This window comes from Oncorhynchus tshawytscha, linkage group LG14 (assembly GCF_018296145.1).
Source record: "Oncorhynchus tshawytscha isolate Ot180627B linkage group LG14, Otsh_v2.0, whole genome shotgun sequence".
NCBI lineage: Eukaryota > Metazoa > Chordata > Actinopteri > Salmoniformes > Salmonidae > Oncorhynchus > Oncorhynchus tshawytscha.
This window is the reverse complement of record NC_056442.1, coordinates 10,109,801-10,135,817: the sequence shown is the minus strand read 5'-3', so window position 1 is coordinate 10,135,817 and position 26,017 is coordinate 10,109,801. Positions and strand designations below refer to the sequence as shown.

At 45.9% G+C, this 26,017-nt stretch overlaps 1 protein-coding gene across 6 annotated transcripts; it reads right to left on the bottom strand.

Moving 5' to 3' along the window:
- Window positions 1-6,036: 6,036 nt before the first annotated feature.
- LOC112266515 (alsin) lies at window positions 6,037-24,823 on the bottom strand. Of its 6 annotated transcripts, none has more exons than XM_042297021.1 (35): window positions 24,679-24,823; window positions 23,989-24,093; window positions 23,568-23,716; window positions 22,391-23,373; window positions 21,775-22,126; window positions 20,291-20,462; window positions 19,969-20,065; window positions 19,795-19,872; window positions 18,631-18,828; window positions 18,266-18,491; window positions 17,821-18,010; window positions 17,610-17,675; window positions 16,774-16,936; window positions 16,528-16,671; window positions 16,131-16,259; window positions 15,920-15,943; window positions 14,809-14,879; window positions 14,454-14,520; window positions 14,075-14,259; window positions 13,884-13,949; window positions 13,686-13,784; window positions 13,333-13,497; window positions 13,048-13,159; window positions 12,842-12,919; window positions 12,559-12,692; window positions 12,137-12,301; window positions 11,905-12,028; window positions 11,471-11,628; window positions 11,233-11,349; window positions 10,681-10,857; window positions 10,435-10,480; window positions 10,281-10,342; window positions 10,018-10,167; window positions 8,333-8,429; window positions 6,037-8,142 (listed from the first exon to the last, which is right to left on the bottom strand). In XM_042297021.1, exons 2-35 carry the CDS (start codon window positions 24,006-24,008, stop codon window positions 8,104-8,106), a joined length of 5,103 nt encoding a protein of 1,700 aa, XP_042152955.1. In that variant the 5' UTR covers window positions 24,009-24,093; window positions 24,679-24,823; the 3' UTR covers window positions 6,037-8,103. The 6 variants fall into 6 exon arrangements, with proteins under 6 accessions (XP_042152955.1, XP_042152956.1, XP_024299817.2 ...); XM_042297022.1 differs by having other exon boundaries at window positions 16,540-16,671; XM_024444049.2 differs by having other exon boundaries at window positions 18,320-18,491.
- Between the last annotated feature and the right edge of the window lie 1,194 nt (window positions 24,824-26,017).

The window sequence follows — 26,017 nt, the reverse complement described above, 5'->3', positions numbered from 1 at the left end:
AACGTTTGACTGGTACTGTATACACTTAAAAAAAAATTGTAATTATTTAAAAAATGCCTGTTTTGCATGTTATTTTGGCATTAATACATGTCACATATCAGTTTGTAAAAAAACTACAACATCAAGTTAACAAAGCTGCATACAAACATGGTCTCTTTTTTGCTTCTTGAGTAAGGCAGCTCCAGAATGCAGGTGTTTCAGCCTAGCTCAGTGTTTTCTGTGGTGGTGGGGCAGCCAGAGGAAAATATGGCGTGTATGAGTTGGTAATGTTCTCTAGTTGTGCCATGATTGGCTCAGTGTTCTGTCACTCATGGGGACACTACGTCACCACAAAATCTACGGGAAGAGCTCGAAAATTCAAGCCCCTTGGATGCTGCCATGGAGTTAAATTAGAAGTGCCCATCCAAGAAGGCTCAAGGTCATTGTTAAATCTACAGTAGCTTTGATTGGACAGATTGTGTCAACATCATACTTTCAAAATCTTAGCTAGCAAGCTAGCAGCCATCATCATGAATCCTTGTCATATGAAGAGAAATTATGAAGAGAAATTATAGATAAAACTTATTAGTGCTCATTGGCCATTGGACATAAACATTACACAACAAGTTGGAAATCGCTAATTAAACAATGAGTGGTTTGGAAGGAATCAGTGGCTAACTGCAAGCATTGCAAAACAATCCCTAGCCAGCTATTCAGTGGAGTGGAAGTGTGTTCCAAGTCTGGGTTTAAGGGTCTCTTTTATTTTTTATTTAAAAAAAATATATGTTTTTGAATTTTTACCCCTTTTTCTCCCCAATTTCGTGGTATCCAATTGTTTAGTAGCTACTATCTTGTCTCATCGCTACAACTCCCGTACAGTCTCGGGAGAGACTAAGGTTGAAAGTCATGAGTCCTCCAATACACAACCCAACCAAGCCGTCTCTTTTAAGGATAAACATTCAACATTGGCCATGCTGTCAATCCAGCATGACTTCTGTCGCTTTCAAAACAACTGGAAACTGGGAAATCTCAGACTTTAGTGAGCTCAAGACAACTGGGAATTTTTTTGTGTTGCTCTGACTGGGAAAATATGTTTTGAATGGTCATCCAACTCCGAATTCCAAGTCGGGAACTCTGGCCTCATTCTAGAGCTCTGACCTGAAGATCACACGATTCAACATTGTTTTTTCAGAGTTCCCAGTTGTCTTGAAAGCACTAGAAATCCAGAGAATGCCAGACTTTGATGACAAAGTTTGATGACAAAATTTGCCCACAAAGGACCATCGCGTCACCTTCCACCTTGTCACACAACATATCTGTTGGATTGTGTTGTGTGACAAAACTGCACATTTTAGAGTGGCCTTTTATTGTCTCCAGTACAAAGTGCACCTGTTTTATGATCATGCTGTTTATTCAGCTTCTTGATATGCCACACCTGTCAGGTGGATGGATTATCTTGGCAAAGGAGAAATGCTCACAACCAGGGATGTAAACAAATTTGTGCACAACATTTGAGAGAAATATGCTTTTAGTGCAAATGGAACATTTCTGGGATCTTTTATTTCAGCTCATGAAACATGGAAAATTTCAGAAAATTATGTCATGGCTTTAAAAGCTTCTGATGGGCTAATTGACATCATTTGAGTCAATTGGAGATGTACCTGTGCATGTATTTCAAGGCCTAGCTTCAAACTCCGTGCCTCTTTGCTTGACATCATGGGAAAATCAAAAGAAATCAGCCAAGACCTCAGAAAAAAACTGTAGACCTCCACAAGTCTAGTTCATCCTTGGGAGCAACAGGGTCTGTTGAAATGAATACTGTAGTGGTGTGAGAAAGGTTACACAAGCTTCCTCTCTGGTTCCATTCCCTAATAGTTAGTCGATCATTCCCGAATTATGGTGGTAATGCTGTCCCTGAACTTTGACACCATATAAAACCCTTTAAAAATTAGAAATACTATATATACAGTACCAGTCAAAAGTTAGGACACACCTACTCATTCCAGGGTTTTTCTTTATTTTTACTATTTTCTACTTTGTAGAATAATAGTGAAGACATCAAAACTATGAAATAACACATTTGTAATCATGTAGTTTACAACAAATTGTTTTTAAAAAATCAAAATTTATTTTAAATTTGAGATTCTTCAAAGTAGCCACCCTTTGCCTTGACGACAGCTTTGCACACTCATGGCATTCTCTCAACCAACCATTCATTTCAATTAACAGGTGTGCCTTGTTAAAAGTTATTTTGTGGAATTTCTTTCCTTTTTAATGTGTTTGAGCCAATCAGTTGTGTTGTGACAAGGTAGTGGTGGTATACACAAGATAGCCCTATTTGGTACAATACCAAGTCCATATCATGGGAGGAACTGCTCAAATAAGCAAAGAGAAACAACAGTACATTACTACTTTAAGACATGAAGGTACATCAATCCAGAAAATGTCAATAACTTTCAAATATCTACAAGCGCAGTCGCAAAAACCATCAAGCGCTATGATGAAACCGGCTCTCACGAGGACCGCCACAGGGAAGGAAGACCCAGAGTTACCTCTGCTACAGCGGATTAGAGTTAATTCGAGTTACCAGCCTCAGAAATTGCAGCCCAAATAAATGCTTCACAGAGTTCAAGTAACAGACACATACAGTGGGGAGAACAAGTATTTGATAACCTGAAAAATCGGCAGTGTTTCCTACTTACAAAGCATGTAGAGGTCTGTCATTTAAAAAAATCATAGATACACTTCAACTGTGAGAGACGGAATCTAAAACAAAAATCCAGAAAATCACCATTGTATGATTTAAGTAATTAATTAGCATTTTATTGCATGACATAAGTATTTGATCACCTACCAACCAGTATGAATTCTGGCTCTCACACACCTGTTAGTTTTTCTTTAAGAAGCTCTCCTGTTCTACACTCATTACCTGTATTAACTGCATCTGTTTGAACTCGTTACCTGTATAAAAGACACCTGTCCACACACTCAATCAACAGACTCCAACCTTTCCACAATGGGCAATACCAGAGAGCTTTGGAAGGACATCAGGGATAAAATTGTAGACCTGCACAAGGCTGGGATGGGCTACAGGACAACAGGCAAGCAGCTTGGTGAGAAGGCAACAACTGTTGGCGCAATTATTAGAAAATGGAAGAAGTTCAAGATGACGGTCAATCACCCTCGGTCTGGGGCTCCATGCAAGATCTCACCTCATGGGGCATCAATGATCATGAGGAAGGTGAGGGATCAGCCCAGAACTACATGGCAGGACCTGGTCAATGACCTGAAGAGAGCTGGGACCACAGTCTCAAAGAAAACCATTAGTAACACACTACGCCGTCATGGATTAAAATCCTACAGCACACGCAAGGTCCCCCTGCACAAGCCAGCGCATGTCCAGGCCCGTCTGAAGTTTGCCAATGACCATCTGGATGATCCACAGGAGGAATGGGAGAAGGTCATGTGGTCTGATGAGACAAAAATAGAGCTTTTTGGTCTAAACTCCACCTGCCATGTTTAGAGGAAGAAGGATGAGTACAACCTCAAGAAATCCATCCCAACCATGAAGCATGGAGGTGGAAACATCATTCTTTGGGGATGCTTTTCTGCAAAGGGGACAGGACGACTGCACCGTATTGAGGGGAGGATGGATGGGGCCATGTATCGCGAGATCTTGGCCAACAACCTCCTTCCCCCAGTAAGAGCATTGAAGATGGGTCGTGGCTGGGTCTTCCAGCGTGACAACAACCCAAAACACACAGCCAGGGAAACTAAGGAGTGGCTCCGTAAGAAGCATCTCAAGGTCCTGGAGTGGCCTAGCCAGTCTCCAGACAATAGAAAATCTTTGGAGGGAGCTGAAAGTCCGTATTGCCCAGCGACAGCCCCGAAGCCTGAAGGATCTGGAGAAGGTCTGTATGGAGTAGTGGTCCAAAATCCCTGCTGCAGTGTGGGCAAACCTGGTCAAGAACTACAGGAAACGTATGATCTCTGTAATTGCAAACAAAGGTTTCTGTACCAAATATTAAGTTCTGTTTTTCTGATATCAAATACTTATGTCATGCAATAAAATGCTAATTAATTACTTAATTATGTATCAAATACTCGTGGCGCAGTGGTCTAGGGCACTGCATCGCAGCGCTAGCTGTGCCACCAGAGACTTTGGGTTCGCGCCCAAGCTCTGTCGCGACCGGGAGGTCCGTGGGGGCGTTGGCCTAGCGTCGTCCAGGTTAGGGAGGGTTTGGCCGGTAGGGATATCCTTGTCTCATCGCACACCAGCGACTCCTATGGCGGGCCGGACGCAGTGCGTGCTAACCAAGGTAGCCAGGTGCACGGTGTTTCCTCCGACACATTGGTGCAGCTGGCTTCCGGGTTGGAGGCGCGCTGTGTTAAGAAGCAGGGGGCTTGGTTGGGTTGTGTTTCGGGGGACACATGGCTTTCGACCTTCGTCTCTCCCGAGCCCGTACGGGAGTTGTAGCGATGAGACAAGATAGTAAATACTAACAATTGGATACCACGAAAAGGGGGTATTAAAATAAAATTGCTGCAAAGAAACCACTACTAAAGGACACTAATGAGAGGAAGGGAGTTGCTTGGGCCGAGAAACACAAGCAATGGACGTTAGACCAGTGGAAATCTGTACTTTGTCTGAGCCCAAATGTGAGATTATTGGTTCCAACCGCCGTGTTTTGTGAGACGCAGAGTAGGTGAATGGATGATCTCCGCATGTGTGGTTCCCACCGTGAAGCATGGAGGAGGTGGTGCGTGGGTGCTGTGCTCGTGACACTGTCAGCAATTTATTTTGAATTCAAGGCACACTTAACCAGCATGGCCACCACAGCATTCTGCAGCAATACGCCATCCCATCTGGTTTGCACTTAGTGGGACTATCATTTGTTTTTCAACAGGACAATTACCCAACACAGCTCCAGGTTGTGTAAGGGGTATTTGACCAAGGAGAGTGATGGAATGCTGCATCACCCGACCTCAACCCAATTGAGGTGGTTTGGGATGTTTTTTTCATTTAACCCTTATTTTACCAGGTAAGTGGACTGAGAACACATTCTCATTTACAGCAACGGCCTGGGGAATAGTTAGAGGAGAGGGATGAATGGGCCAATTGTAAGCTGGGGATGATTAGGTGACCGTGGTGGTATGAGGGCCAGATTCGGAATTTAGCCAGGACACCGGAGTTAATACTCCTACAATATGTTTCATGGGATCTTTAGTGCCCAGAGAGTCAGGACACCCGTTTAGTGTCCCATCCGAAAGACAGGACCCAACACACAGCAATATCCCCAATCACTGTCCCCTGGGGCATTGGGATATTTTTATTTTGAGCAGAGGAAAGAGTACCTCCTACACCACTTCCACAGCATCTGGTCTCCCATTTAAGGACTGACCAGGAGCGCTGTGAAAGAAACACGTCCAACGAGTGCTCAGCATATGTGGGAACTCCTTCAAGACTGTTGGAAAAGCATTCCAAGTGAAGCTGGTTGAGAGAATGCCAAGTGTCCAAAGCTGTCATCAAAGCAAAGGGTGGCTACATTGAAGAATCTAAAACATATTTTGATTTGCCCAGTTCCACCCGGGCAAGCATAATAGAACACCAGAACAGCTGCTCACCAATTTGACAGCTCCAACGCAGTTCCAGTTCTGACACCACCAAAACATCCTCTAGCTGATTGAATCTAAGCCTAAGACTGTCACACAGTCAACTCCTTACTGTGGACTTATTTACCAACGTTTCAAACATCAGAAACTGGTTGTTGATGGTGATTTATGAAGTAATTTATTAATCCAAGATTATCTTGCTGCACTTTAAAAGGCTTTGGATTTAAAAAGTTATTTTTGTATGGTCATTAATTCACCCTCTGCCTCTAGCTTTTTAGAAATGGGACAAAGCTTAGAGCATTGTCAGCAGCACTACAAATATTTACAAAAAACAGTCACCTTTGGCCTCTAATCTGACTGTTAAAACCAAAGTATCTAAACAATTAAACCAAAGTAACAGGGAACAGACGGTTTACTTTTTAAAGGCAAACTTAGACACAAATGTCATTTAAAAGGGAAATTTGTCAGCTCGCTTTATTGCCCTTTCTTTACATTAAGATGTACATTAGACAAAATGTTGACATCATTCCCCTAAAAAAGACCAACGTGACAACACACAGATAACGCTACCCAATTGAACACACCTTAACCTGGAAGTACAAGCAGTCACATTATAATCTATGAAGGAAGATGTATGTTAGTCAGTCTATGGGTCAAACACTTGATACATTTCCTATCATGCAGCACCTCATGTCATGTGTTTCAGGTGTAAACAAATACAGATAAATAACCAGTCCTTGCCAAAGGAATTATTGGGGAAAATGGAGGTAAATCTTGGAATGACCATACAAATTACAAACAAGCTGAATAAAGAGTTAACCAAATACCAGGTTACAATCAAATTCTGTTTAAAATAGCAATTCTTATGTACTGCGTGTCCCATCAAACACTCAATTCATAGTTGTAACAAACTATATTCCCCAGATTAATAATTCTGCCTAGATTTGAGATATAAAAAAAAAAAGAAAATTGCTTTTGGTAGACTTCAATGTCACTGTATAACCACTGTTAACCATCACAATGCCACTACAGCATGATCAGCCCCTAACTAGTTGAACAGAGACAGATTCTTCAGGGTAGTGATTGCCTTGCAGGTAGTAACAAATACTGCATCATACTGTCATAAGTCTGTCTGCATGAAAGGAGTTTTCCAAACAAATACATTAACAATATTGCTTCCTGGTAATAGCCTCCATCTGATTTGACGAACCCCAAACATGAACATTACATGAGCTATATTGCAGGAAGAGATTTACAACAACAAAAAGATCTTCTACTGTGTGTTACCCATGTCAACATTTCATATAGGCGTTCATTTGAATTACAGCTCTGGTATAGAATAACAAAGTGACCTGAAAAAAACAAAACACCTTGTAGCATTATAAATACCGCGCAAACAGAGTGGTTATAAATACACATGACGCAGTACGAATGGAAATGTTTTAAAAGGCTAGCATTTGAGGTGCACATTAGATGGCTGTCATTTAACTGCATCACGTGAGAAACATTAGAGCGTCACCCAACCCCACATCTTCAAAAATCACCTGAATACAGAGCTGTACATTTCAGATTTCCCCCCCCCAGAACAATGAACACAACAATAACACCTAAACTGTACCTAGCATTTGACATTTCAACCACAAAACTTCAACTGGTGTTGCTCTTGAGTGAGCGCAGGCTAGCGATCCGTACACAGCCCCAGATATCACGGAGGTTAAATCATTTTTCGTGTTTTAAGTGGCATCAATGTGACGTATTGCGTTGGTCCATTAAATAACATGTGCTTTTGAGGGCTGCGGTCCAATGGAAGTTGCCACCTCATACTGTACATACAGGATGGTGTCTTGTTATTAGACAGGCTCCAAGTTCAGGGTGAGTCTCACTTGGATTTGAAACGTTGCAGTTTCTCTTCATAGACTTCCATTTCATTACCAGAGCTGGGTGACAAACGCGGCGGTTATCATCTCTGCCACTACTGTAGTGCGAATAGGAAATAGCCAGTCATATTCACAACAGTCCACGATCAAGCTAAAACTCCACTGGCTCGGCGCACATCACAGTAAGCCCCTATTCCAGACAATGAGCAGGTTCCTTCATTCAGGGGCTAAGGACTCACAAAGCCTATGGACAGATGAAATGGCCAAACTGCCAATACAGTTTTACAACACCTTGGGTTTACAGAGGTCAACCTGATCAATCAAGTAGGTCTATGAGCCTGATGACATGGTCACCAAAAGGTAGTGGTTAGAGCGGGGAGCTGTGTAGTGTGTGTGTTTACGTATGTGTGTGTAAGCGCATGCGTCAGTATATGTGTGTATGTAAGGGGGAGGGGGTCCTGCTACGGGGGAACAGATTGACAGTCAGCAGCCTGTCTGTCAGTCATCGTGACCCTCCTGTGACGACCCTGAGACAGCATCACTCCAAACCTCTCCAATCCCTGCCCTCTAATTGGCTGACTGCCACTTTACATAGAGCTGCTGCAGTATACAGTACAGAGATTCTCTGTGGTTCTTATGTGGTCTTCTCATGCTGGATCTGATAGTAACACGCCTGACGGACAGGGAAATAAAAATTGATATATTATACAGATGGTTAGATTCATTTATTCCCTATGAAGCAGTGTATTAAAGTGTACATCGATCACATTAATATGTTATGAGTATCTGAATAAGTTGAGTTTGAGTGCATGCATTTGGATGGTATCTGCCATAGAATGTATGCTGTGTGTGTGTGTATATACCTTGAGTGTGGTGAACATGATGCCGTGTTCTCCGTGCTGTACACAGGGGTCCATCAGGTCCTCTATCAGACTCACCTCTGACCCCAGGTTCCTGATCCTTAAGAGAAACATAGCCTTGGTTAACACAACGCAACCAGTCAAAAGTTTGAACACCTACTCATTCAAGAGTTTCTTTAATTTTTTTACTATTTTCTACATTGTAGAATAGTAGAAGACATCAAAACTATGAAATAACACATATGGAATCATGTAGTAACCAACAAAGTGTTAAACAAATCAAAACATATTTTATATGAGATTCTTCAAAGTAGCCACCCTTTGCCTTGACAGCTTTGCACACTCATGGCATTCTATCAACCAGCTTCACCTGGAATGTTTTTCCAACAGTCTTGAAGCGGAGCACTTGTTGGCTGCTTTTCCTTCACTCTGCCCTCCAATTCATCCCAATTGGGTTGAGGTTGGGTGATTGTGGAGGCCAGGTCATCTGAATCAGCATTCCATCACTATCCTTCTTGGTGAAATACCCATTACACAGTCTGGAGGTGTGTTGGGTCATTGTCCGGTTGAAAAACAAATGATAATCCCACTAAGCCCCAACCAGATGGGATGGTGTATCGCTGCAGAATGCTGTGGTAGTCATGCTGGTTAAGTGTGCCTTGAATTCTAAATTATTCACAGACCATCAAAGCAGCCACACACCTACTCCTCCATGCTTCATGGTGGGAACCACACATGCGGAGATCATCCCTTCACCTACTCAACATCTCACAAAGACACGACGGTTGGAACCAAAAGTCTCAAATTTGGACTCAGACCAAAGGACAGATTTCCACCACAATGTCCATTGCTTGTGTTTCTTGGCACAAGCAAGTCTCTTCTTATTGGTGTCCTTTAGTGGTTTCTTCTTCAGCAATTCGACCATGAAGGCCTGATTCACAGTCTCCTCTGAACAGTTGATGTGTGTTACTTGAACTCTGAAGTATTTATTTGGGCTGAAATTTCTGAGGCTGGTAACTAATGAACTTGTCCTCTGCAGCAGAGGTAACTCTGGGCCTTCCTTTCCTGTGGCGGTCCTCATGAGCCAGTCATCATAGCACTTGATGGTTTTTGCAACTGCACTTGAAGAAACGTTCAAAGTGCTTTAAATTTTCGGGATTGACCTTCATCTCTAAAAATAATGGACTGTCGTTTTTGCTTATTTGAGTTGTTCTTGCCATAATATGGACTTGTTATTGTACCAAATAGGGCGATCTTGTGTATACCAACACTACCTTGCCACAACACAACGGATTGGCTCAAACGCATTAAGAAAAGATATTCCACAAATTAACTTTTAACAAGGTACACCTGTTAACTGAAATGCATTCCCAGTGACTACCTCATGAAGCTGGTTGAGAGAATGCCAAGCGTGTACAAAGCTGTCATCAAGGCAAAGGGTGGCTACTTTGAAGAATCTTAAATATATTTTGATTTGTTTAACAATTTTTTGGTTACTACATGATTCCATGTGTGTTATACGATGTAGAAAATAGTAAAAATTAAGAAAAACCCTGGAATGAGTAGTTGTGTCCTAACTTTTGACTGGTACTGTAAATATATTTGTAGTTCTGATTGTAATTTGATGAAAATCAGATTTCTGTGCATCTCTCAGGAACATAGAGACATGCGTGTGTTCATCGACTCACCGGGCGCGCAGCACCACGTAGAGGAACACAGGAAACAGGTCGTCCATGGACCAAAGGAAGTTATCCTCCAGAGATGACATCACTTCCTTTGTGATCTCCTCGAATGTCAGCTGGATCACCTGCAGCTTGTCGGATGGGGTGAACGTTGTGCTGACAAAAAAAACAGTCTTAATACACATCAACCACATTGAACTGCAATATCATAAGAGTGCATGAGACCCATTCATTCATGACGATATAGTACTGCTCTGGATAAAGCGTACCTGATCTGCTGCAAGGTCTCCGTTGCAGAGGCAAAACAGGCATCTTTTGTGCTGGACACAACCTAGAAAGAGAACAATCTAACATGTACTTGATGCAATGTTGTAATTCACCCACAGGAGGGCAGTGTGATTCAGAATGTACTTAGTGTCATACCTCAGTCTTCTCCCCCAGCACTGGAACCGAAACTGGCCAAAACTTACTGAAAGCAAAAAGAGATTCATTTTAACATGCTATAATTACATTTTTTTCCAGGTCAGGACAGTCAGGTTACATGATCGATAAAAAAATAAAACTTGGGTCCTTTTCATTTAGCCTCGTACGACTATCCTGACCTGGCGAGATCAGTAGAGGCTACTAGTCATTCCCAACCTCACTGGTCAGTCCGAGAGAGAGACTCACTGTTGCACGCCGAGGAAGGCGAGCAGGGCCACGTCTGGCTGTTTGTTGAGGCGGAGGACACACTCCCAGTACACGTCGTCCTCCTTCTCCTTCTCCAGGGCGTACAGGGTGAAGAGAGGGGGGTAGAGACGAGGCAGCAACACCGGCAGGAGCAGAGCGGAGCTACTCACCACACGCCTGGGGAGACCACACACACACACAGGACATCATTCAACACACATTCAGGGGCTTAAATACTTTATTTTTCTTCTGGAAGGAAACAGTATTTAAAGAAGTGACATGTGCTCTTTTTACATAAGACATACTGTAATGTAATCTTCTATAGTTTTGTACATAATCCTCCATAGGTAGCACCCATTGGACCCTCCACTGCAAAACAGATCCATGATATAGATGTGTTCTCAATCAAATAAACACCCAAATACATAGCCTACATATTTATCTAGAAGTCATCTCTAAGACTATGGATTCAGTATATGACTGCTGCGTAGACACACCACTGAAGACTCTCCAAAGGCTCAACCAGGGAGGGTGGATATGCTATGGTCGTACCCAGGTTTGGGGGATTCTAGCTGGGTGTCTGCGCAGTTGGAGTCCTTCTTGTCCTGGGGGTCAGAGGATGGTTCAGGGATCGCTCCACCCTCCTCAGGCAGATCTGGAAACAGGAACCTGAAAGACAAAACACCACATATTCAGTACATCACACATACAGCACATGGCTTAAACAGGCTAGCCTAGAGCCAAACTGAATGGAAAAATAGTATCCAACTGTTTAAGGCAACACACACACCTGACGAGCTGGAAGATGCGGGCCAGGTAGGACATGATCTCGTTGACAGCCTGCAGCAGAAGGCGGCGGTTGGCCCCCACCCCCACGTAGGTCATCCTGTAGACAGCCACCAGGGTCTCCATCAGCCTGCCCAGGGGGTGCAGGGGCATGTCACACGCCTGGGTGGGGGGGGCACAAAATGGAGGACAGAGAAGGTTAATGTGAGTTTCAGGATATTCATGTTTTGTGGTGTTAAGTCAGAGGTTAGAACTAAAGAGTAAATCAGTATGAACAAGGACACCTCAGGACGACGGTTCAGACATCTCTTCATGATTATTAGAAACACAACTTAACCGATACTGAAAGATATTGCTTGGCAGACACATTGGTGCGTGGGTCCATTGGCTGAGGGGGATTAGGCGGGTTAGTAAGTCACCTGGGGGTCGTTGGCTCACCTTGATGAGGTAACGCCGGATACTGTCATACTTCTCCATGGTAACAGGACCAACATGCTGCTGAGGGATGAACTCCAGACTCTCCAGCATTCTGTTTTGAGTCCGACTCAGGTTCATCTCCGGGCTGCAACACACACCAATATAACTTAGACTACTGTACGAGTGTGAGAGAGAGAGAAATAGCGAGTGAATGTGAGATTGAAGTACTGTGTGTGGTCTCTGTTCTCTCTACCTGTCTCTGTGCTGTCTCCTGCTGGTGGTCAAGGCTACAGCGATGTTCTCCCAGGCTCGCTGGTTCTCTCCCTGGCCAGGGGCCTCACAGCCCAGCCTCATCCAACACTCCTCAAACACTACCCTCCACTTCTCCTCCGGAGGCACTGCCAGGCGCCCCAGCTTACTGGAGACGCACATACAAGGAATTAATACACATTTTCTATGTTCACATACACATTCACTTGACCGGGTTCATTTCAAAACGATCAAACCTTTTTTCAAGGCATAGATTCAAAAAGATGTCCTGCAGACAGACAGCCTTGCAATTTATTTATTTAATATACATACATATTTTTTTTAAAAAACACTAAAGATCAAAACCAAAAATCTTTGAATATGCTAATCCTCCACCATACTAAAACCAATGGCACAGAGACGTACACAGCGCGACCCTTGTCCCCGTCTGAGTCGTAGAGGTTGGGTTTGAAGAAGGATCCGGTGACCTTCAGGCCGGAGCCCCACTCCCCGGTGAAGGAGCCCTCAAAGTAGTCCCCATTAGGCATAGTCAGCACACCCTGAGAGATTAGGGAGAGCAATGTGCTGTATTGTACACGTGTCTGCTTAAATGTATGTGGCTAAGCGAAAATGTGTATGAGTGCAAGCTGTGTGTGTGTGAGAGACAGAGTGTTCAGGCTTGTTTGTGTGCCGCTCCTCTTTCACTGACCTTTCCGTTGAGAGTCCAGTCCTCCGAGAACTCTCCTTCATATGTGGTGTTGTCCTCAGACAGCAGGACCCCTGTGCCCTGAGACCGCGAGAAAAGAAAAAAAAAATAAAGCAAAATGGAGAGGTGATCCTCTTCCTCTCCTCTAACACCTTGGTGCTAACATTCAGCTAGCATCAGGAGGAAGAACCCCACTGACCAGAACTCACTTGCATCTTGTTGTTGTTGAAGGCTCCCTCGTAGTACAGGCCAAACTGGGTTACTATGACACCCGTGCCCTGCCGCTGGTCATCCTGCCACATGCCCATGTACTTCTCTCCTCTGACGGAACAACACAGGTCACCACGTAACATCAGCACTTCAGATACACTAATACCCCTTTCACACTATCAATCCAACCCCAATCGTACTGAGCTAGCTGGATGTGTAACCAGGCCAGTTCGGTACAGTTTAACGCGGTAGGATGAAAAGGGTGGGCTGGAGCGGTCCACTACCTGGTGATGTCATCAAAGACGCCGTAGCCAGTCTTCTTGTCGTGCACCCATTGGCCGATGAAGACGCTGGGGGAGGAGGAGTTCAGCGTGCCGCTGCGCAGCATCCCGTGACCGTGGCGCATGTTGTCCTGGAACGAGCCCTCGTACAACTCACCTGTAGCATACCTGCATAGACGACAGTCACATTGGTAGGATACACAGCGGAAACCCTACAGCCGATGTACACATAGACATGCCTGCAAACTCCAGGTCAAGCTTTTTTTTTAAATTTTTTTTTTTTTTTTAAGTGATTTTTAACCTTAAGGGTCTTTGTTAAATAACATTGAACTCCTCACAAAGCCAAACAGACTCACTTGTATGTTCCGATGCCGTGCATCTTCCCTTCTTTCCAGTGGCCTTGATAGTGGTCGTTCAGGTTCAACGTCTTGCTGGGCATAACGTAATCTCCAAAACTACGACCCATAAGCAAATAGCAGAACAATGAGAAATGCCTTTATTTCTGACTAGGGTGATTAATACATTGATTTATTGATCGATTTACACTGACTGACCCATCCTCCAGTCCGTTCTTGAACGTCCCCGTGTAAATTCTCCCATCAAGCCACTTCACCATTCCCCTGGAAACAAGGACACATACACAACAAGTCAGCGCTTTCCTACAACCCCTCAATTCATTGTGACTGTACAGAAGTGGAACCAGAAGTACCAGGTCCTGATTCCCTCCTTCCCCAGCTAGACCCACCTCCCATTGGGCTTGCCGGCCAGCCAGCGACCCTCGTAGGTGGCCTCCTTCAGACGGCTGTCCTTGTAGAAGGTGTAGGAGGCGGTCCGGGAGATGGGAGGCTCCACCCTCTGCCCTGCCCCTGACTGCCCCGCCCCAGTCATGGCCTGGTCCACCGCCTGGTTGATTGAGCGAAGCCACTTGGCCTGGAGAACACAGGTCGGTTAATAGTCATATTGAAGTGAATTTAATTGAACTGAATGGGTTGTTACACCATCTGTCACCACACGCTCCACAAACAGAACCCAACTAGGCAGCTTTAGCGCTACAAAGACAACCACTACATACTTGTAACCTGAGCAGGTGAGTAGTGAAGCCTGGCTATTGGCTAGTGGCCTACCTTCTCCATGGAAGAACAGGCCAACAGGGTGAAGGTCTCCTCAGGTGAGATCAACTTCAGTCCATGCCTGGATGGAACATAGCACAGCTCAGCTGAGGCAGCGTTTCCCTAACTCGGTCCTGGGGACCCCAAGGGGTGCACGTTTTGGTTTTTGCCCTAGCACTACACAGCTGATTCAAATGATCAAAGCTTGATGATTAGTTGAATCAGCTGTGTAGTGCTTGGGAAAAAAATAAAATAAATTGTGCACCCTTTGGGGTCCCCAGGACCGAGTTTGGGAAACGCTGAGCTAAGGGGTCAATAACACACCAGTTAAACACTCTGATTGGACAGATAGGGTGATTGACAGACTCACAGGCCAGTGTTCTCCTCCGGGATGGGCTCGACCCACAGTGTGGCCAATGGGAAGACGTGGTGGGTGGAGAACTGCAGGAGAGGGAGGGGAGATCGAGACCTCAGTATGCCGATACACTCAGCTACAGTACACTGGTTCAACAGTCAGGGAAGTAGTCAGGGCACTGGAGCTAACACAGTCACATGACCTAGGAGATGCCAATATGCATGGCACACGGAGAGGCGAGGGCAACAGGGCACGAGGCAGGCCGACAGACACAGCACACATAAGGTGGAACCGACGGGGATTAAAAACGCTCACTACGTCATCAAAACACAAGAAAATGCTCTCCTTGGAATTAAACATAAATCAAAAAGGAACAGAAACTGTTTGAGAGAAGTGAACCTGAGACGGCTGATCCTCACGTGTTGTGTCACATGGTTTCAGAGTAATGATAACTAAGGCTCCAGATAGCAAAAAATACAAATAAAAAAGTGGGCCAAAAGGCATCTTAGTTAAATAACCAAGACGCACACGTTGGGAAGACCCAATAACGTCAGTCTTAACTTTTTAGATTTGTGTTTATATTGATGTCTATGTTGCTATGACTACAACGAGGTCATAGAAGTCAGCAATATACTACAGAGAGCCTTAGTTATTAAAAAGTATCAGTTCAGCTTTAAAAACACAGTATCCTGAGGCTAGCATCAGAGGGCAAGGGGGCACTGGGCTCGGCTGAGGAGAAGCTGCACACTGTAGAGTGGTGTACAGACCCCGCTCTGGGGCTCCTGATGTTCAGGAGCAGTTGTATTAGTTAAAGCCTGAGGGAGAAGGCAGAGAAGGTAAATAACCACCATTCTTGACTCTTTACTGCGAGCTTCAAGAAATCAAGGCTTATTCCAGCCAGGTGTTAGTACACCATATGTGCATGAAGAAGATCAGAAAAACTGTGTCCGTCTGTCTGTGTGGGTGTTACTTCAAGCTGGGAAGCCAGTGTTTGTGGTTTAGGACAGGCAGAAGGTGCCTAAAGAGCTGCTACATCAAGCCTACATCCTAAGCCAAGCCCTGGCCACACGGGGGCGCTGCATATGACTAGGGGTCAGTACACTGGCTGCAGCAGCTGCATACTTACAAGGCTTTTATAGGGAACCACACCCTGATAGGACAAAGACAAACACACAACTTGATAGGAGTCAGCCAACACACCAGATATATTCATATCAAATGCTCTGAGGTTGTTAACTTATATATTTTTTTAAAGTGAAAGAAAGAACGAACGAACTAAAAGGACATTGGCACCTTTGTAAGAGCCAGCTGGAAGAGCTGTGAGGAGCTGTGTTTACCTGAGCGTGGACGAGTGCATCGTTGAAGAGGATGAACCAGTTGACAGAGAACCTTCCAGAGTTCTGTAGCGTCAGGGCCTTGTTACTGCTCTCACAGATCAGCCTCCGGCGGGGCTTACGCAGGGAATCCTAGAACAGGAACGCCAGGTGAAATGGGATAAGAGGTTGGTAAACTGGAGATTTTGGGTTGAATAAAAGCTCTTATACCCATTTCACACTATGGAGCCAAACCCGAACCAAGCTGTACTGTGGTGGCCTGACTAGAAATCCACCATAGTTGCTGGAACCATGCTTGAAAGGACAATGTAAAAAGAAAATATCTGAGCGAGCACAGTATGGTTGGCATTGGCTCAATAGTGTGAATCTGGCACTGATTACTGTGGTCAAACCAACTGACCAGGCCACTGACCGTCATCTTGCCAGGGAAGCTCTTCCAGAAGTGGTATGTGTACTCTGCCTCCTTCCTCCTCCTCTTCAGATGAAGAGCCAGGGCCTCAAACTTAGAGCAGCCATCCTGCAGCTTCTGGTAGTCCACTGAGCTCTGGAGACAGAGAGACAAGAAAGTGAGAGTATGTATGAAGGTGTGTGAGCGTGTGCATGTGTGTGTGTGTGTGTACGCCCCGGTCCTAGTTCCTCTACGTACCACCTCGAAGCAGGTTCCCAGTTTGAGCAGCAGCCTGCCATACTCGTGAAGGTGTCTCATGGGCAGGTAGAAGAGCGTCACCAACAGGTCACTCAGAGGAATGTTCTCCTCGCTGGACTCTGCCAGCCGCTGCAACAGCTCTGGACACTTCCCAAAGAATTCTCTAAGCAGAGGAACAGGGGATGGAGGGAGGAGAGGGTGGACGGGGAAGAGAGGAGAGATGGATAGGAAATAAGAGATTTCCTGTTTTAATTCACTGTTCCAGTTAAAAGCATGAGAAGGGTAATTCAGTCGCTCTTGGTTGAAGCCTTGATGAAGGAACACATTGGTTTATAATTAAGCAATAAGGCACCTCGGGGGTTTGTGGTATATGGCCAATATACCACGACGCAACATGGAGTCCCTGGATACAGCCCGTAGCCTGATATATTGGCCATATACCACAAACCCCCGAGGTGCCCTATCGCTATTATAAACTGGTTACCCACGTAATTAGAATAGTATAAAAATAAATAAAAGTTTGTCATACCCGTGGTACTGTCAGCCAATCAACATTAAGGACTCTTACCACCCGTTTCATAATTAAAAATAATCCATAAGAATTAATCCTTTGATTTTTCCCTTTCCAATTAAAGCTGCATGAGCTTCCTGAGTCTCGTGTGCAGAATTACGTGGCATCAAACAGCTGTCCTCTGACACAGGCCTAGGTCAATGTCAAGGATAATGAGCACACAGGCCTAGGTAAAGATAATGAACATATAGTATAATGGGCACGCAAATGGTAAGGATAATAAGCTAGGGCTGCTAGATGTCCTAGTGTGTGTGTACACACTCACAGTGAGGGCTTGGCCAGAGCCTGGAAGCCCCCCATCACCAGGAAGTTACCCACAGAGCAGCAGTACCTGGCAGGGAGCGATGAGGAGGGAGAAGGAATGGAAAGAGGAGAGAAGGAGAGGTCATTATCCACACAGAACTGCATGTAAACAACCTGTTAAAAACCAGTGGGAGTGTCAGACATTGTGCGTTTGTGTACACAACAGTACATACTCATTGTACGTGTCCAGGAAGATGCTGGCATGCTCCAGCATAACCAGGCTTTTAAACTCCCGGCGGCGGCGCAGGTTGGCGGTGAGGGAGGCAGAGTGCTGGCCAGTCAGGTGACACAGGCGGCTATAACACCTCACCAGGCTCCGTAGCAGCACTGTGGACGCCGGGCCTAGAGCTGTACTCAACGACTCTGAGGGGTAGACGGAGAACACACCACACATACACCTGTTAACAAACACATCCAAGAGAAATCAACCTAATACTTACTAACTTACTCTATTTCAGCACACAGTTAACCAAGAAGTTACAGGCCTGTACGAACAACAACATTATGTAAGCAAAATGCCAGATCTTTTTGAACACGGACCGTTCACTTTTTTTTGCTGCTTTTGATTGGACATGGTTACCGTTATAATAAAAACTCATCCTTCCCTCTCTCCCTAACCTCTGACCCATGGCCTCTGTCCAGCGGAGCTGTAGCTGCAGCAGTAGTTCTCACCCAGGTCCAACAGGGGGCGCAGGATGTGGTTCTTCACAGAGCTCAGCTTGCAGTAGAACTTCCTCTCGGCAGCAGCCAGCTCGTGGAGGCTGGCAATGAAACCCATGACGTTGCGGTCGGCTAGCGCCACGCAGCTCTGGCCCCCCGCAAACACACCGCTCACGTAGCCCAACTAAAACACGGATACACAAACCCACACACACCACCGTCAGGCCAAATGGCAGTTGAAATCACGAAGCAGATTCTTACTACAATAAAAGTCGAACATAGCAGGGGTTCAGTACTGTGTGTGTGCGTGATCCACTACTCACGTTCATGCAGAAGGGGAGCAGCACTGGTTGCTGGGTGTAGCTGTACCCCTCCGTCTGGTCCTGGGGTGTGTCCTGCACCCCCTCTCTGACCTGCTGTCCGCTATAGTAAAGGATGGGCTGATAACAGTCCCCATCGGCCAGGAGGAGGGTGTGCTGCGCCCCCGCACCCACGTCCCAGACACGGATCCCCTCAGACAGCTACAGGGTCACACCAGGGACAAACAGAGCAGATCAGATCACTGTACATACAGTCTTTTGTGTTGCGCTAGGCTTCTACAACTCGGTGGCCTTGTGGTGTCAACCCCTAGAATGGAAGGTTGGGAGCTCGATCCCCGGCAGAGTCATACCAAAGACTGTAAAAATGGGACCTGACGCGTCTCTGTTTGGCAATCAGAATTAAGGAGATAGATTGGAGGGAAGGCTCTGCGATAGACTAGTGTCCTGTCCAGGGGGTGTATTTGTACATCAAGCTGCCTCATGCTACAGATAAAGGAGATACACGCCAAGGCTACTCACGCTTATACAAACAGTCCTGCACAAATTCAATAGTTACATATTTGTCCTATGATATGCGATCACTGTAAGCGTGAGGGTGCTTTTCCATTGAGACTTAGCCCCACACCAGGGTGTCTCCTGTGTTTTATGTTAAGGTAGTCTTATTGTGTTTTTACCAGGAGACTGGTGGCGAGCAGAAACAACAACCTCCGCATCATTCAAGACCGTGGCTTCGTGAGGTGTTCAAGTTCACAGTTAGTTAAATAAAAATCGGAGAAGAACCCAGGGCTTGGCTCCAAGTCAGAGCAGGGCCGCTGGAGCCATGGCCCAGTGAGAAGCAGGAGCCGGTGAGCGTTGAAGGAAACACTGGGTTAAATCCCCAGTGGAAATGTGGCGTTATTGTTCTACGACGGAGAGTGCTTTAAATCGCTGTTGCAGAGTTTAGTAATGTGGGTATATAAGGTTAGCAGTGTTTCGCCTAGTGTTTCTCCTTCTCCTTGTTTTCAGCAGCCGTGGCCAAGGTAGCAGGGAGCCAAAGAACACCCTTCACATGCATTGCCCAGCGGTGGGGCGTCGCTGCTGAATGTATAAAAGGAGGAACACTGGCTTGGTGTGTGCTAAAGATTACTGTACGGGCACCATTTTCCTCAATTAAAGAAACACACTTACCTTGGCAAGGCGAGGGATAGTAGTAGGAGATGCCATGTGTCCCAGCTGGCCAGAGCTGTTACTACCCCAGGAGAAGACCTTGAACACACACACGCACACAAACACACAAAATGTTCACACAGTTGGGAGGAATCCCTCAAGACTCCCACGAGGAGTGATAATGTAGTTTCTGACCTGGGACTGTGCAGTCAGGGCCAGGGAGTGATGTGCCCCAGCAGCCACAAGCACCACCTCCTTACTGCTCAGGCACTTGATGCACAGTGGCTGCAGCCTGCAGGTCAGAAACACCTCTCAGTCAACAACCAGGGCCAAAGCATTTCAGAGTAGGAGTGCTGATCTAGGATCAGGTCCAACCTGTCCATGTAATCTTATTTATCGCAAAAGCCAAACAGATTCTAGGTCAGATTCAGCGCTCATACTCTGATGCTTTACTGGCCTACACAACTGTCAATCATGGTTCTCATCCCCCAGCGACTGATGTAGAGTGGACACTGACCTGGGGAGGTTGTCCCCGTGGCCTAGCTGGCCCTCCTCACCCCGCCCCCAGCTCCACACCTCGGTCTGCAGGGAGGGGAGCAGCTCCCCCGCCTCTGGGAGCCCTCCCACAGGGGTGAGGGGCACCGCTCGCACCCTGGGCCGGCTGGCCCTCCGCAGCAACCTGGGGGACACTACAGACGGAGACAGACCGGTATGTTTCTTAAAATGGTACATTTTCTACGCTTCCTCTCAAACCATGTTCAGTTACGGCGGTCAACTGCTGTTAATGTTACAGATGAAATCCTCCCTGTTCCACAGGTGAGTGTAAACAACTGTAAAGAAATGCTCAGGATGACTGGTTTAGTCATGGAGTGATCATCTACTCTGGAAATACAAAACATTTCTAAGCCCCTGCAATAACCCAGAAACGCAGCCCTCACAGCATCCTCCAGACGACGAGGCATTGAGCCCCGCTGGAGACAGGTCCTGTACCACAGTAAGAGTATGGGAGGGACTGTTAATGATGACAGACAGACCGAGACGGCACTGGGGAGGCATGGGTTGGTTGCTCCCACAGAGAGCACCATCTGCCAGCCCAGAGAGAGAGCGGTCTGCCAGCCCAGAGAGAGAGCGGTCTGCCAGCCCAGAGAGCGGTCTGCCAGAGCGGTCTGCCAGCCCAGAGAGAGCGGTCTGCCAGCCCAGAGAGAGAGCGGTCTGCCAGCCCAGAGAGAGAGCGGTCTGCCAGCCCAGAGAGAGAGCGGTCTGCCAGCCCAGAGAGAGAGCGGTCTGCCAGCCCAGAGAGAGAGCGGTCTGCCAGCCCAGAGAGAGAGCGGTGAGCTGTCTATCCCCTTCTTGGCTGCAGCAGAGAGCTAATAATAATCATTTGGTGGGTGTTTTAATTTGTCCCGTTTCACAGGACATGTTCAAGCGTGTATTATACCCATGTGTCAAATTAGTTTCTTGCATATCCAAAATTCACTTAAGACAACCTCAGAGAGGTAGGGACAAATCCTGCCTTTCAGCTTTCACCCTACCAAAGTGACAATAGAAGATTCCTCCGTTACTGCAGGCCCTACCACTGACTGTTTCTCAAGAGATTATTAGACCATCTTGCCCCCCCCCCCACAGATATATTTTTTCACACAGACTTCCCCAGCTCTCTCTCCTTCCCTCTCACTCCCTTCTTCTCCATCTTATTCTCACACCCTCCCCTCTCATTCCTTACTGTAACCCTTCTGGTTAAGTCCTCACATTAATATGGCCTCACATTCCTCTATGGCAGAGTGCTTTAATCTCAGAACAAAAACCACTGTTCACTGACTAACCCACATAAACACACACACACACAAACACATAAACACACACACACACACAAACATGATATGTTCGCAGGCTGGATGAGTGGGGACACACACGCATACTTAGACATCAGAGTATAGGAGGAAGATAAGGATAAGAGGCTATGAGCAGAGGAGGAGGATAAGAGACGAACAGCATATCTACCCTGAGAGAGGAGTCCAGGCAGAGAGAGACGTCGACTCAGGCCCTCGGCTTCCTCCTCACGGATATCCCCCGTGCTGCAGCTCTTCTTCCCCTGCATGGACTCCTCCAGACGCACCCGCACCTCCGCGGGTCCCCCTGGAAACCCACCGGGTACTCCTGCTACACCCCCAATCCCAGGGTAGTAGTAGTTAATCATCTTCTTCAGGGACAGAGCCTCGTAGGTGGAGACCACTCTCTCGCCCACGGCGGAGGCACAGGATGAGACCAGGTTGTTGAGGGCAGAGCTGGTGGTCACTGGCATGACCCCGGGGATGAGGTCAGAGGTCAGGAGGTCAAGGCTATCTGCTGGGGGCTGAAACAAACACAAGGTGGATTAGGCAACACACAAAAGAAAACTGACAAACAGGAAGACTTCCTATGACCTGTAAGAAAAGCACATTTTAGTTATCCTTAGCAAAAATGTTTTACCTTTGCGTGCCTTAATGAACACAACCCAGGAAACACAGCGTGACAGCTCATTGTCACTTTTCAAACTACAAGAAAGTCAATTTGTCACCCACCAAGTACACAAAAATGGGTAGCTTTAGGCTTAAAGCATCAACTCATCACTACTAACCTGAAAACTTGCTCCTGCTATGGTCATCTTGGCAGTCTCCTCAGCCAAAGAGGTGTCAGACAGTTTCTTGAGATATTCTTTCACTGCCTGATCATCAGGGTAGGGGGAGTTCCGAGACCCTGCACCCCCCACACCTCGATCAGAGTCTGTCCCAGAAGCAGATATGTCAGCATCTGTGGTGGTCAAGACTTCCCCATTCTGTGCCACTGTCCTCCCCCTCTCATAGTCTGTATGTTCTGTTATGGAGGGATGGGGACCTGGCGCTAAGGCAGAGGTATGAGAGGAGAGGGGCTCTGAAGGGGAACTCAGAAGCCCTATTGGAGGGGACCTTCCAGGACCCAGCCCGGCCTCTCCTTCAGCCAGCAACTCCACCCCTAGGGGGCAGTAATGACTATCTGAGATAATGACGTGGTCCTCCTTGTCCGTCATGGTGTAGAGCAGCTGGTTGCACTGGCCACACTTGTCTGGCAGGGGCCGCCGGGACTCCTGAGGTGGTAGGCAACGCACCAAGGCAAGGCTGTGGAAGGCCCCACAGGCCACCTGAAGGACGTGTCTGCCCACCAGGTGCTCCACCTTTTGGGGCTTCCAAACGGGGAAGATGGTGGTGACCAGGCCCAGCTGGCAGCCGCTGCCCCAGGCCCACACCTCGTGCTGGGCAGAGAGAGCAAGGGAGTGCTGCTCCCCGCAGGCCAGCTCCAGGACCCGGATGGTATGGGGGGGGCTGGTGTCAGGGTCCATGACAGCCACTGGAGTAGGGTTGGGGACTACAGTGAGGCTGGACAGGCCACACTGGCCGAACGAGTTCTCCCCCCACATGTGGACCCCACCGTCCTCAGTAAGCGCCCCGCTATGGAAACTGCCCGCTGCCACGGCGACCACGCGCTGGCCACTGAGAGCGCTCTCTAGGACAGGCTTCAGGGGGCCCACCTCCAACACCTGGCTCTGTTTCCATGGGAACTCACCGAAGCTGTACACCTGCCCGCCTAAATACATTACAACACAACATTCCAGTTATTAGACAAGAGGATCTGTTAGAAATGATTGCCAGTAGTATGTGTACATAAGTAATTTTAAAAAACAAAGCAAAATACATTTATATTTTAATTATAGATCAAGCAGGCTAATCAAAAATGTCAGAGTTTTGCCATTATATCAAAGGCTGTCCATTGACTCTCACCCTCCACCAGTAGAACCCCATGGCGTGTCCCCAGGGCAGCCTGCAGCACAGGCCTGGACAGGAGCACTCTCTCTGGGGTGACACTATAAGAGTAGCCCTTCCAGGTGTGGAGCGACCCTCGCTCCCCTGAACTGTCCTCCTCACCAGAGCTGTAGAATACATACAGAAGTAGACAGTCAGTCAAACAGACAGACAGACATTGACAAGTCATGTCTCAAGGATTCTGAACAACCACACTGAAAGCATACATTGTTTTTGAATTACCAAGACAAAACATGCCCATGGAACAGAAGTTATAGTAGCTAGCTAGAGAAACAACAAGAGCTTTGTGAGGACATAGACTTACACGAAGAATATTATTTGTTGTCATACGATGATCACATAACATTTATTGACAACACCCTACCTACGGGCTACATACCTTTTCCTCTGGGACTCCATCACTGAGATTTATCCATGGCAATGCTGATGCATAGACTGGTGAAATTCAACTTGAAAAACTCCAAATCCGTTTCTAAATTCAGCCCTGTATTGAATACGGTAAACAACATTGGACACAAGACAACTTACAAAAATGGCTAGCTAATGGTAACACTGCCTAACTGAATTGCATACAGACCCTACAGGTAGCTAGGGTGGCTTCAGAATAACCAGCACAGTACGCGACAGTACGCGAAAGCTTGTGTTGTTGTTGACAGGAGAGAGAGAGAGAGAGAGAAATTCTCTTTTCACGGTTTACATGGCTAGCTGTCAATCATGTAGGAGTGAGGTAAACTAGCTAACACTGACCCCCCTATTTGAGTAGCCAGCTAACTAACGTTAGCTAGATACTATTAGCTATTTATTTGATGAAATACTATTTTCAGTCCATTAGCTAATGCGTTTGCTTGAAATGACGCAACTAGCTAGGAGGATCACGTCATGCCATAATTACTAGATGCCTACCAAAGCCTTTGACAGTCTCAGTACTGTATTGACTTCGTTATAGTCTCCGTATAACTAACGTTAAATAGCAACTCGGAGCTGACATGTATCCTCCCACTTGCTCCTTGTACTGTAGCTACTAACCATGTATTATTTACAATCTGAGATACAATTGTCTTTCACTTACCGGTCCCCTGACCATATCCATTTTTTCATAAACCTGTGAAATGTACAGCGACTGAGTCATCCAAGGGATTAGCTGGCTAGCTAATTGCTATCCTTTTTATTTTCGCTTTGTCGTTGTGACCACAAGTTGAACGGAAGCCGAGAGGCCTCAAAGTGTGCGTATTTTCTTGCCTTTCAAAAAATAAATTATTACATCGATTCTGTCAAGTAGCTTAGCTTTGTTAGCTATCTATTTTGAAATACACCAGATATGGAATTCTGCTGTTTTACACTGTAATTTCCTATTTGATTAATGTGTGTCAATACCAAGGTGAAAAACGGGTGCAGGTACAAGGTGCAGGTAGGTGATACGTTTTTTTTTTCAATTTGTACATTTTGGAAAAATATAGCTGAGAGCAGCAATGATCGGGGTCCACAGGATGAGAAAGGACAATATCAGTTGGATAACAAAGCAAGCACTCTGTCATGTAGGAACTATCTTTCTTTATGTGCAATCAGTGAAAACATTATGATAAGTATTTTTAGATTTAGAGTATGTGCTAACTTGCATCTATAGGTACAGTGCAGTCATATTTGAATGACTCTAAATACAAAATCTGGAGTGACTCTGACATACGGTGGAAAGAAAAAGTATGTGAACCCTTTAGAATTACTTGGATTTCTGCATAAATTGGTTATAAAATTTGATCTGATTTTCATCTAAGTCACAACAATAGACAAACAGTCTGCTTAAACTAATAACACAAACAATTGTTAATGTCTTTATTGAACACACCTTGTAAACATTCACAGTGCAGGAACCCTTGAATTTAATAACAGGTCGTTTTTTTGTTTGTTGAATTTTACCCCTTTTTCTCCCCAATTTTTAGTAGTTAGTAGCCAATTGCCATTTTCCTAAGTTCTTTTTTATTGCACCTGACCACACGACTGAACAGTAGTCAAGGTGTGACAAAACTAGGACCTGTAGGACCTGCCGTGTTGATAGTGTTGTTAAGAAGGCGGAGCATCGCTTTATTATAGACAGACTTCTCCCCATCTTAGCTACTGTTGTATCAACATGTTTTTTTAGTTGAGGTTTAGGGTTTAGTGAGTGTTTTGTTCCAAATACAATGCTTTAAGTTTTAGAAATATTTAGTGCTAACTTATTCCTTGCCACCCACACTGAAACTAACTGCAGCTCTTTGTTGAGTGTTGTAGTAATTTCAGTCGCTGTAGTAGCTGACATGTATAATGTTGAGTCATCCACATACATAGAAACTCTTGCTTTACTCAAAGTCAGTGGCATGTCGTTAGTAAAAATTGAAAAAAGCAAGGGGCCTAAACAGCTACCCTGGGGAATT

Bases quoted from the DNA above. Each gene is read 5' to 3' on its own strand.
- LOC112266515 (XM_042297021.1), bottom strand. From the start codon at position 24,008: ATGGAGTCCCAGAGGAAAAG. The intron at 19,873-19,968 runs GTCAGAAACTAC...TGTGTGTTCAAG, and splicing joins CCCTGACTGCACAGTCCCAG to GTCTTCTCCTGGGGTAGTAA. The intron at 10,481-10,680 runs GTGAGTCTCTCT...TTTTGCTTTCAG, and splicing joins GCCTTCCTCGGCGTGCAACA to TAAGTTTTGGCCAGTTTCGG.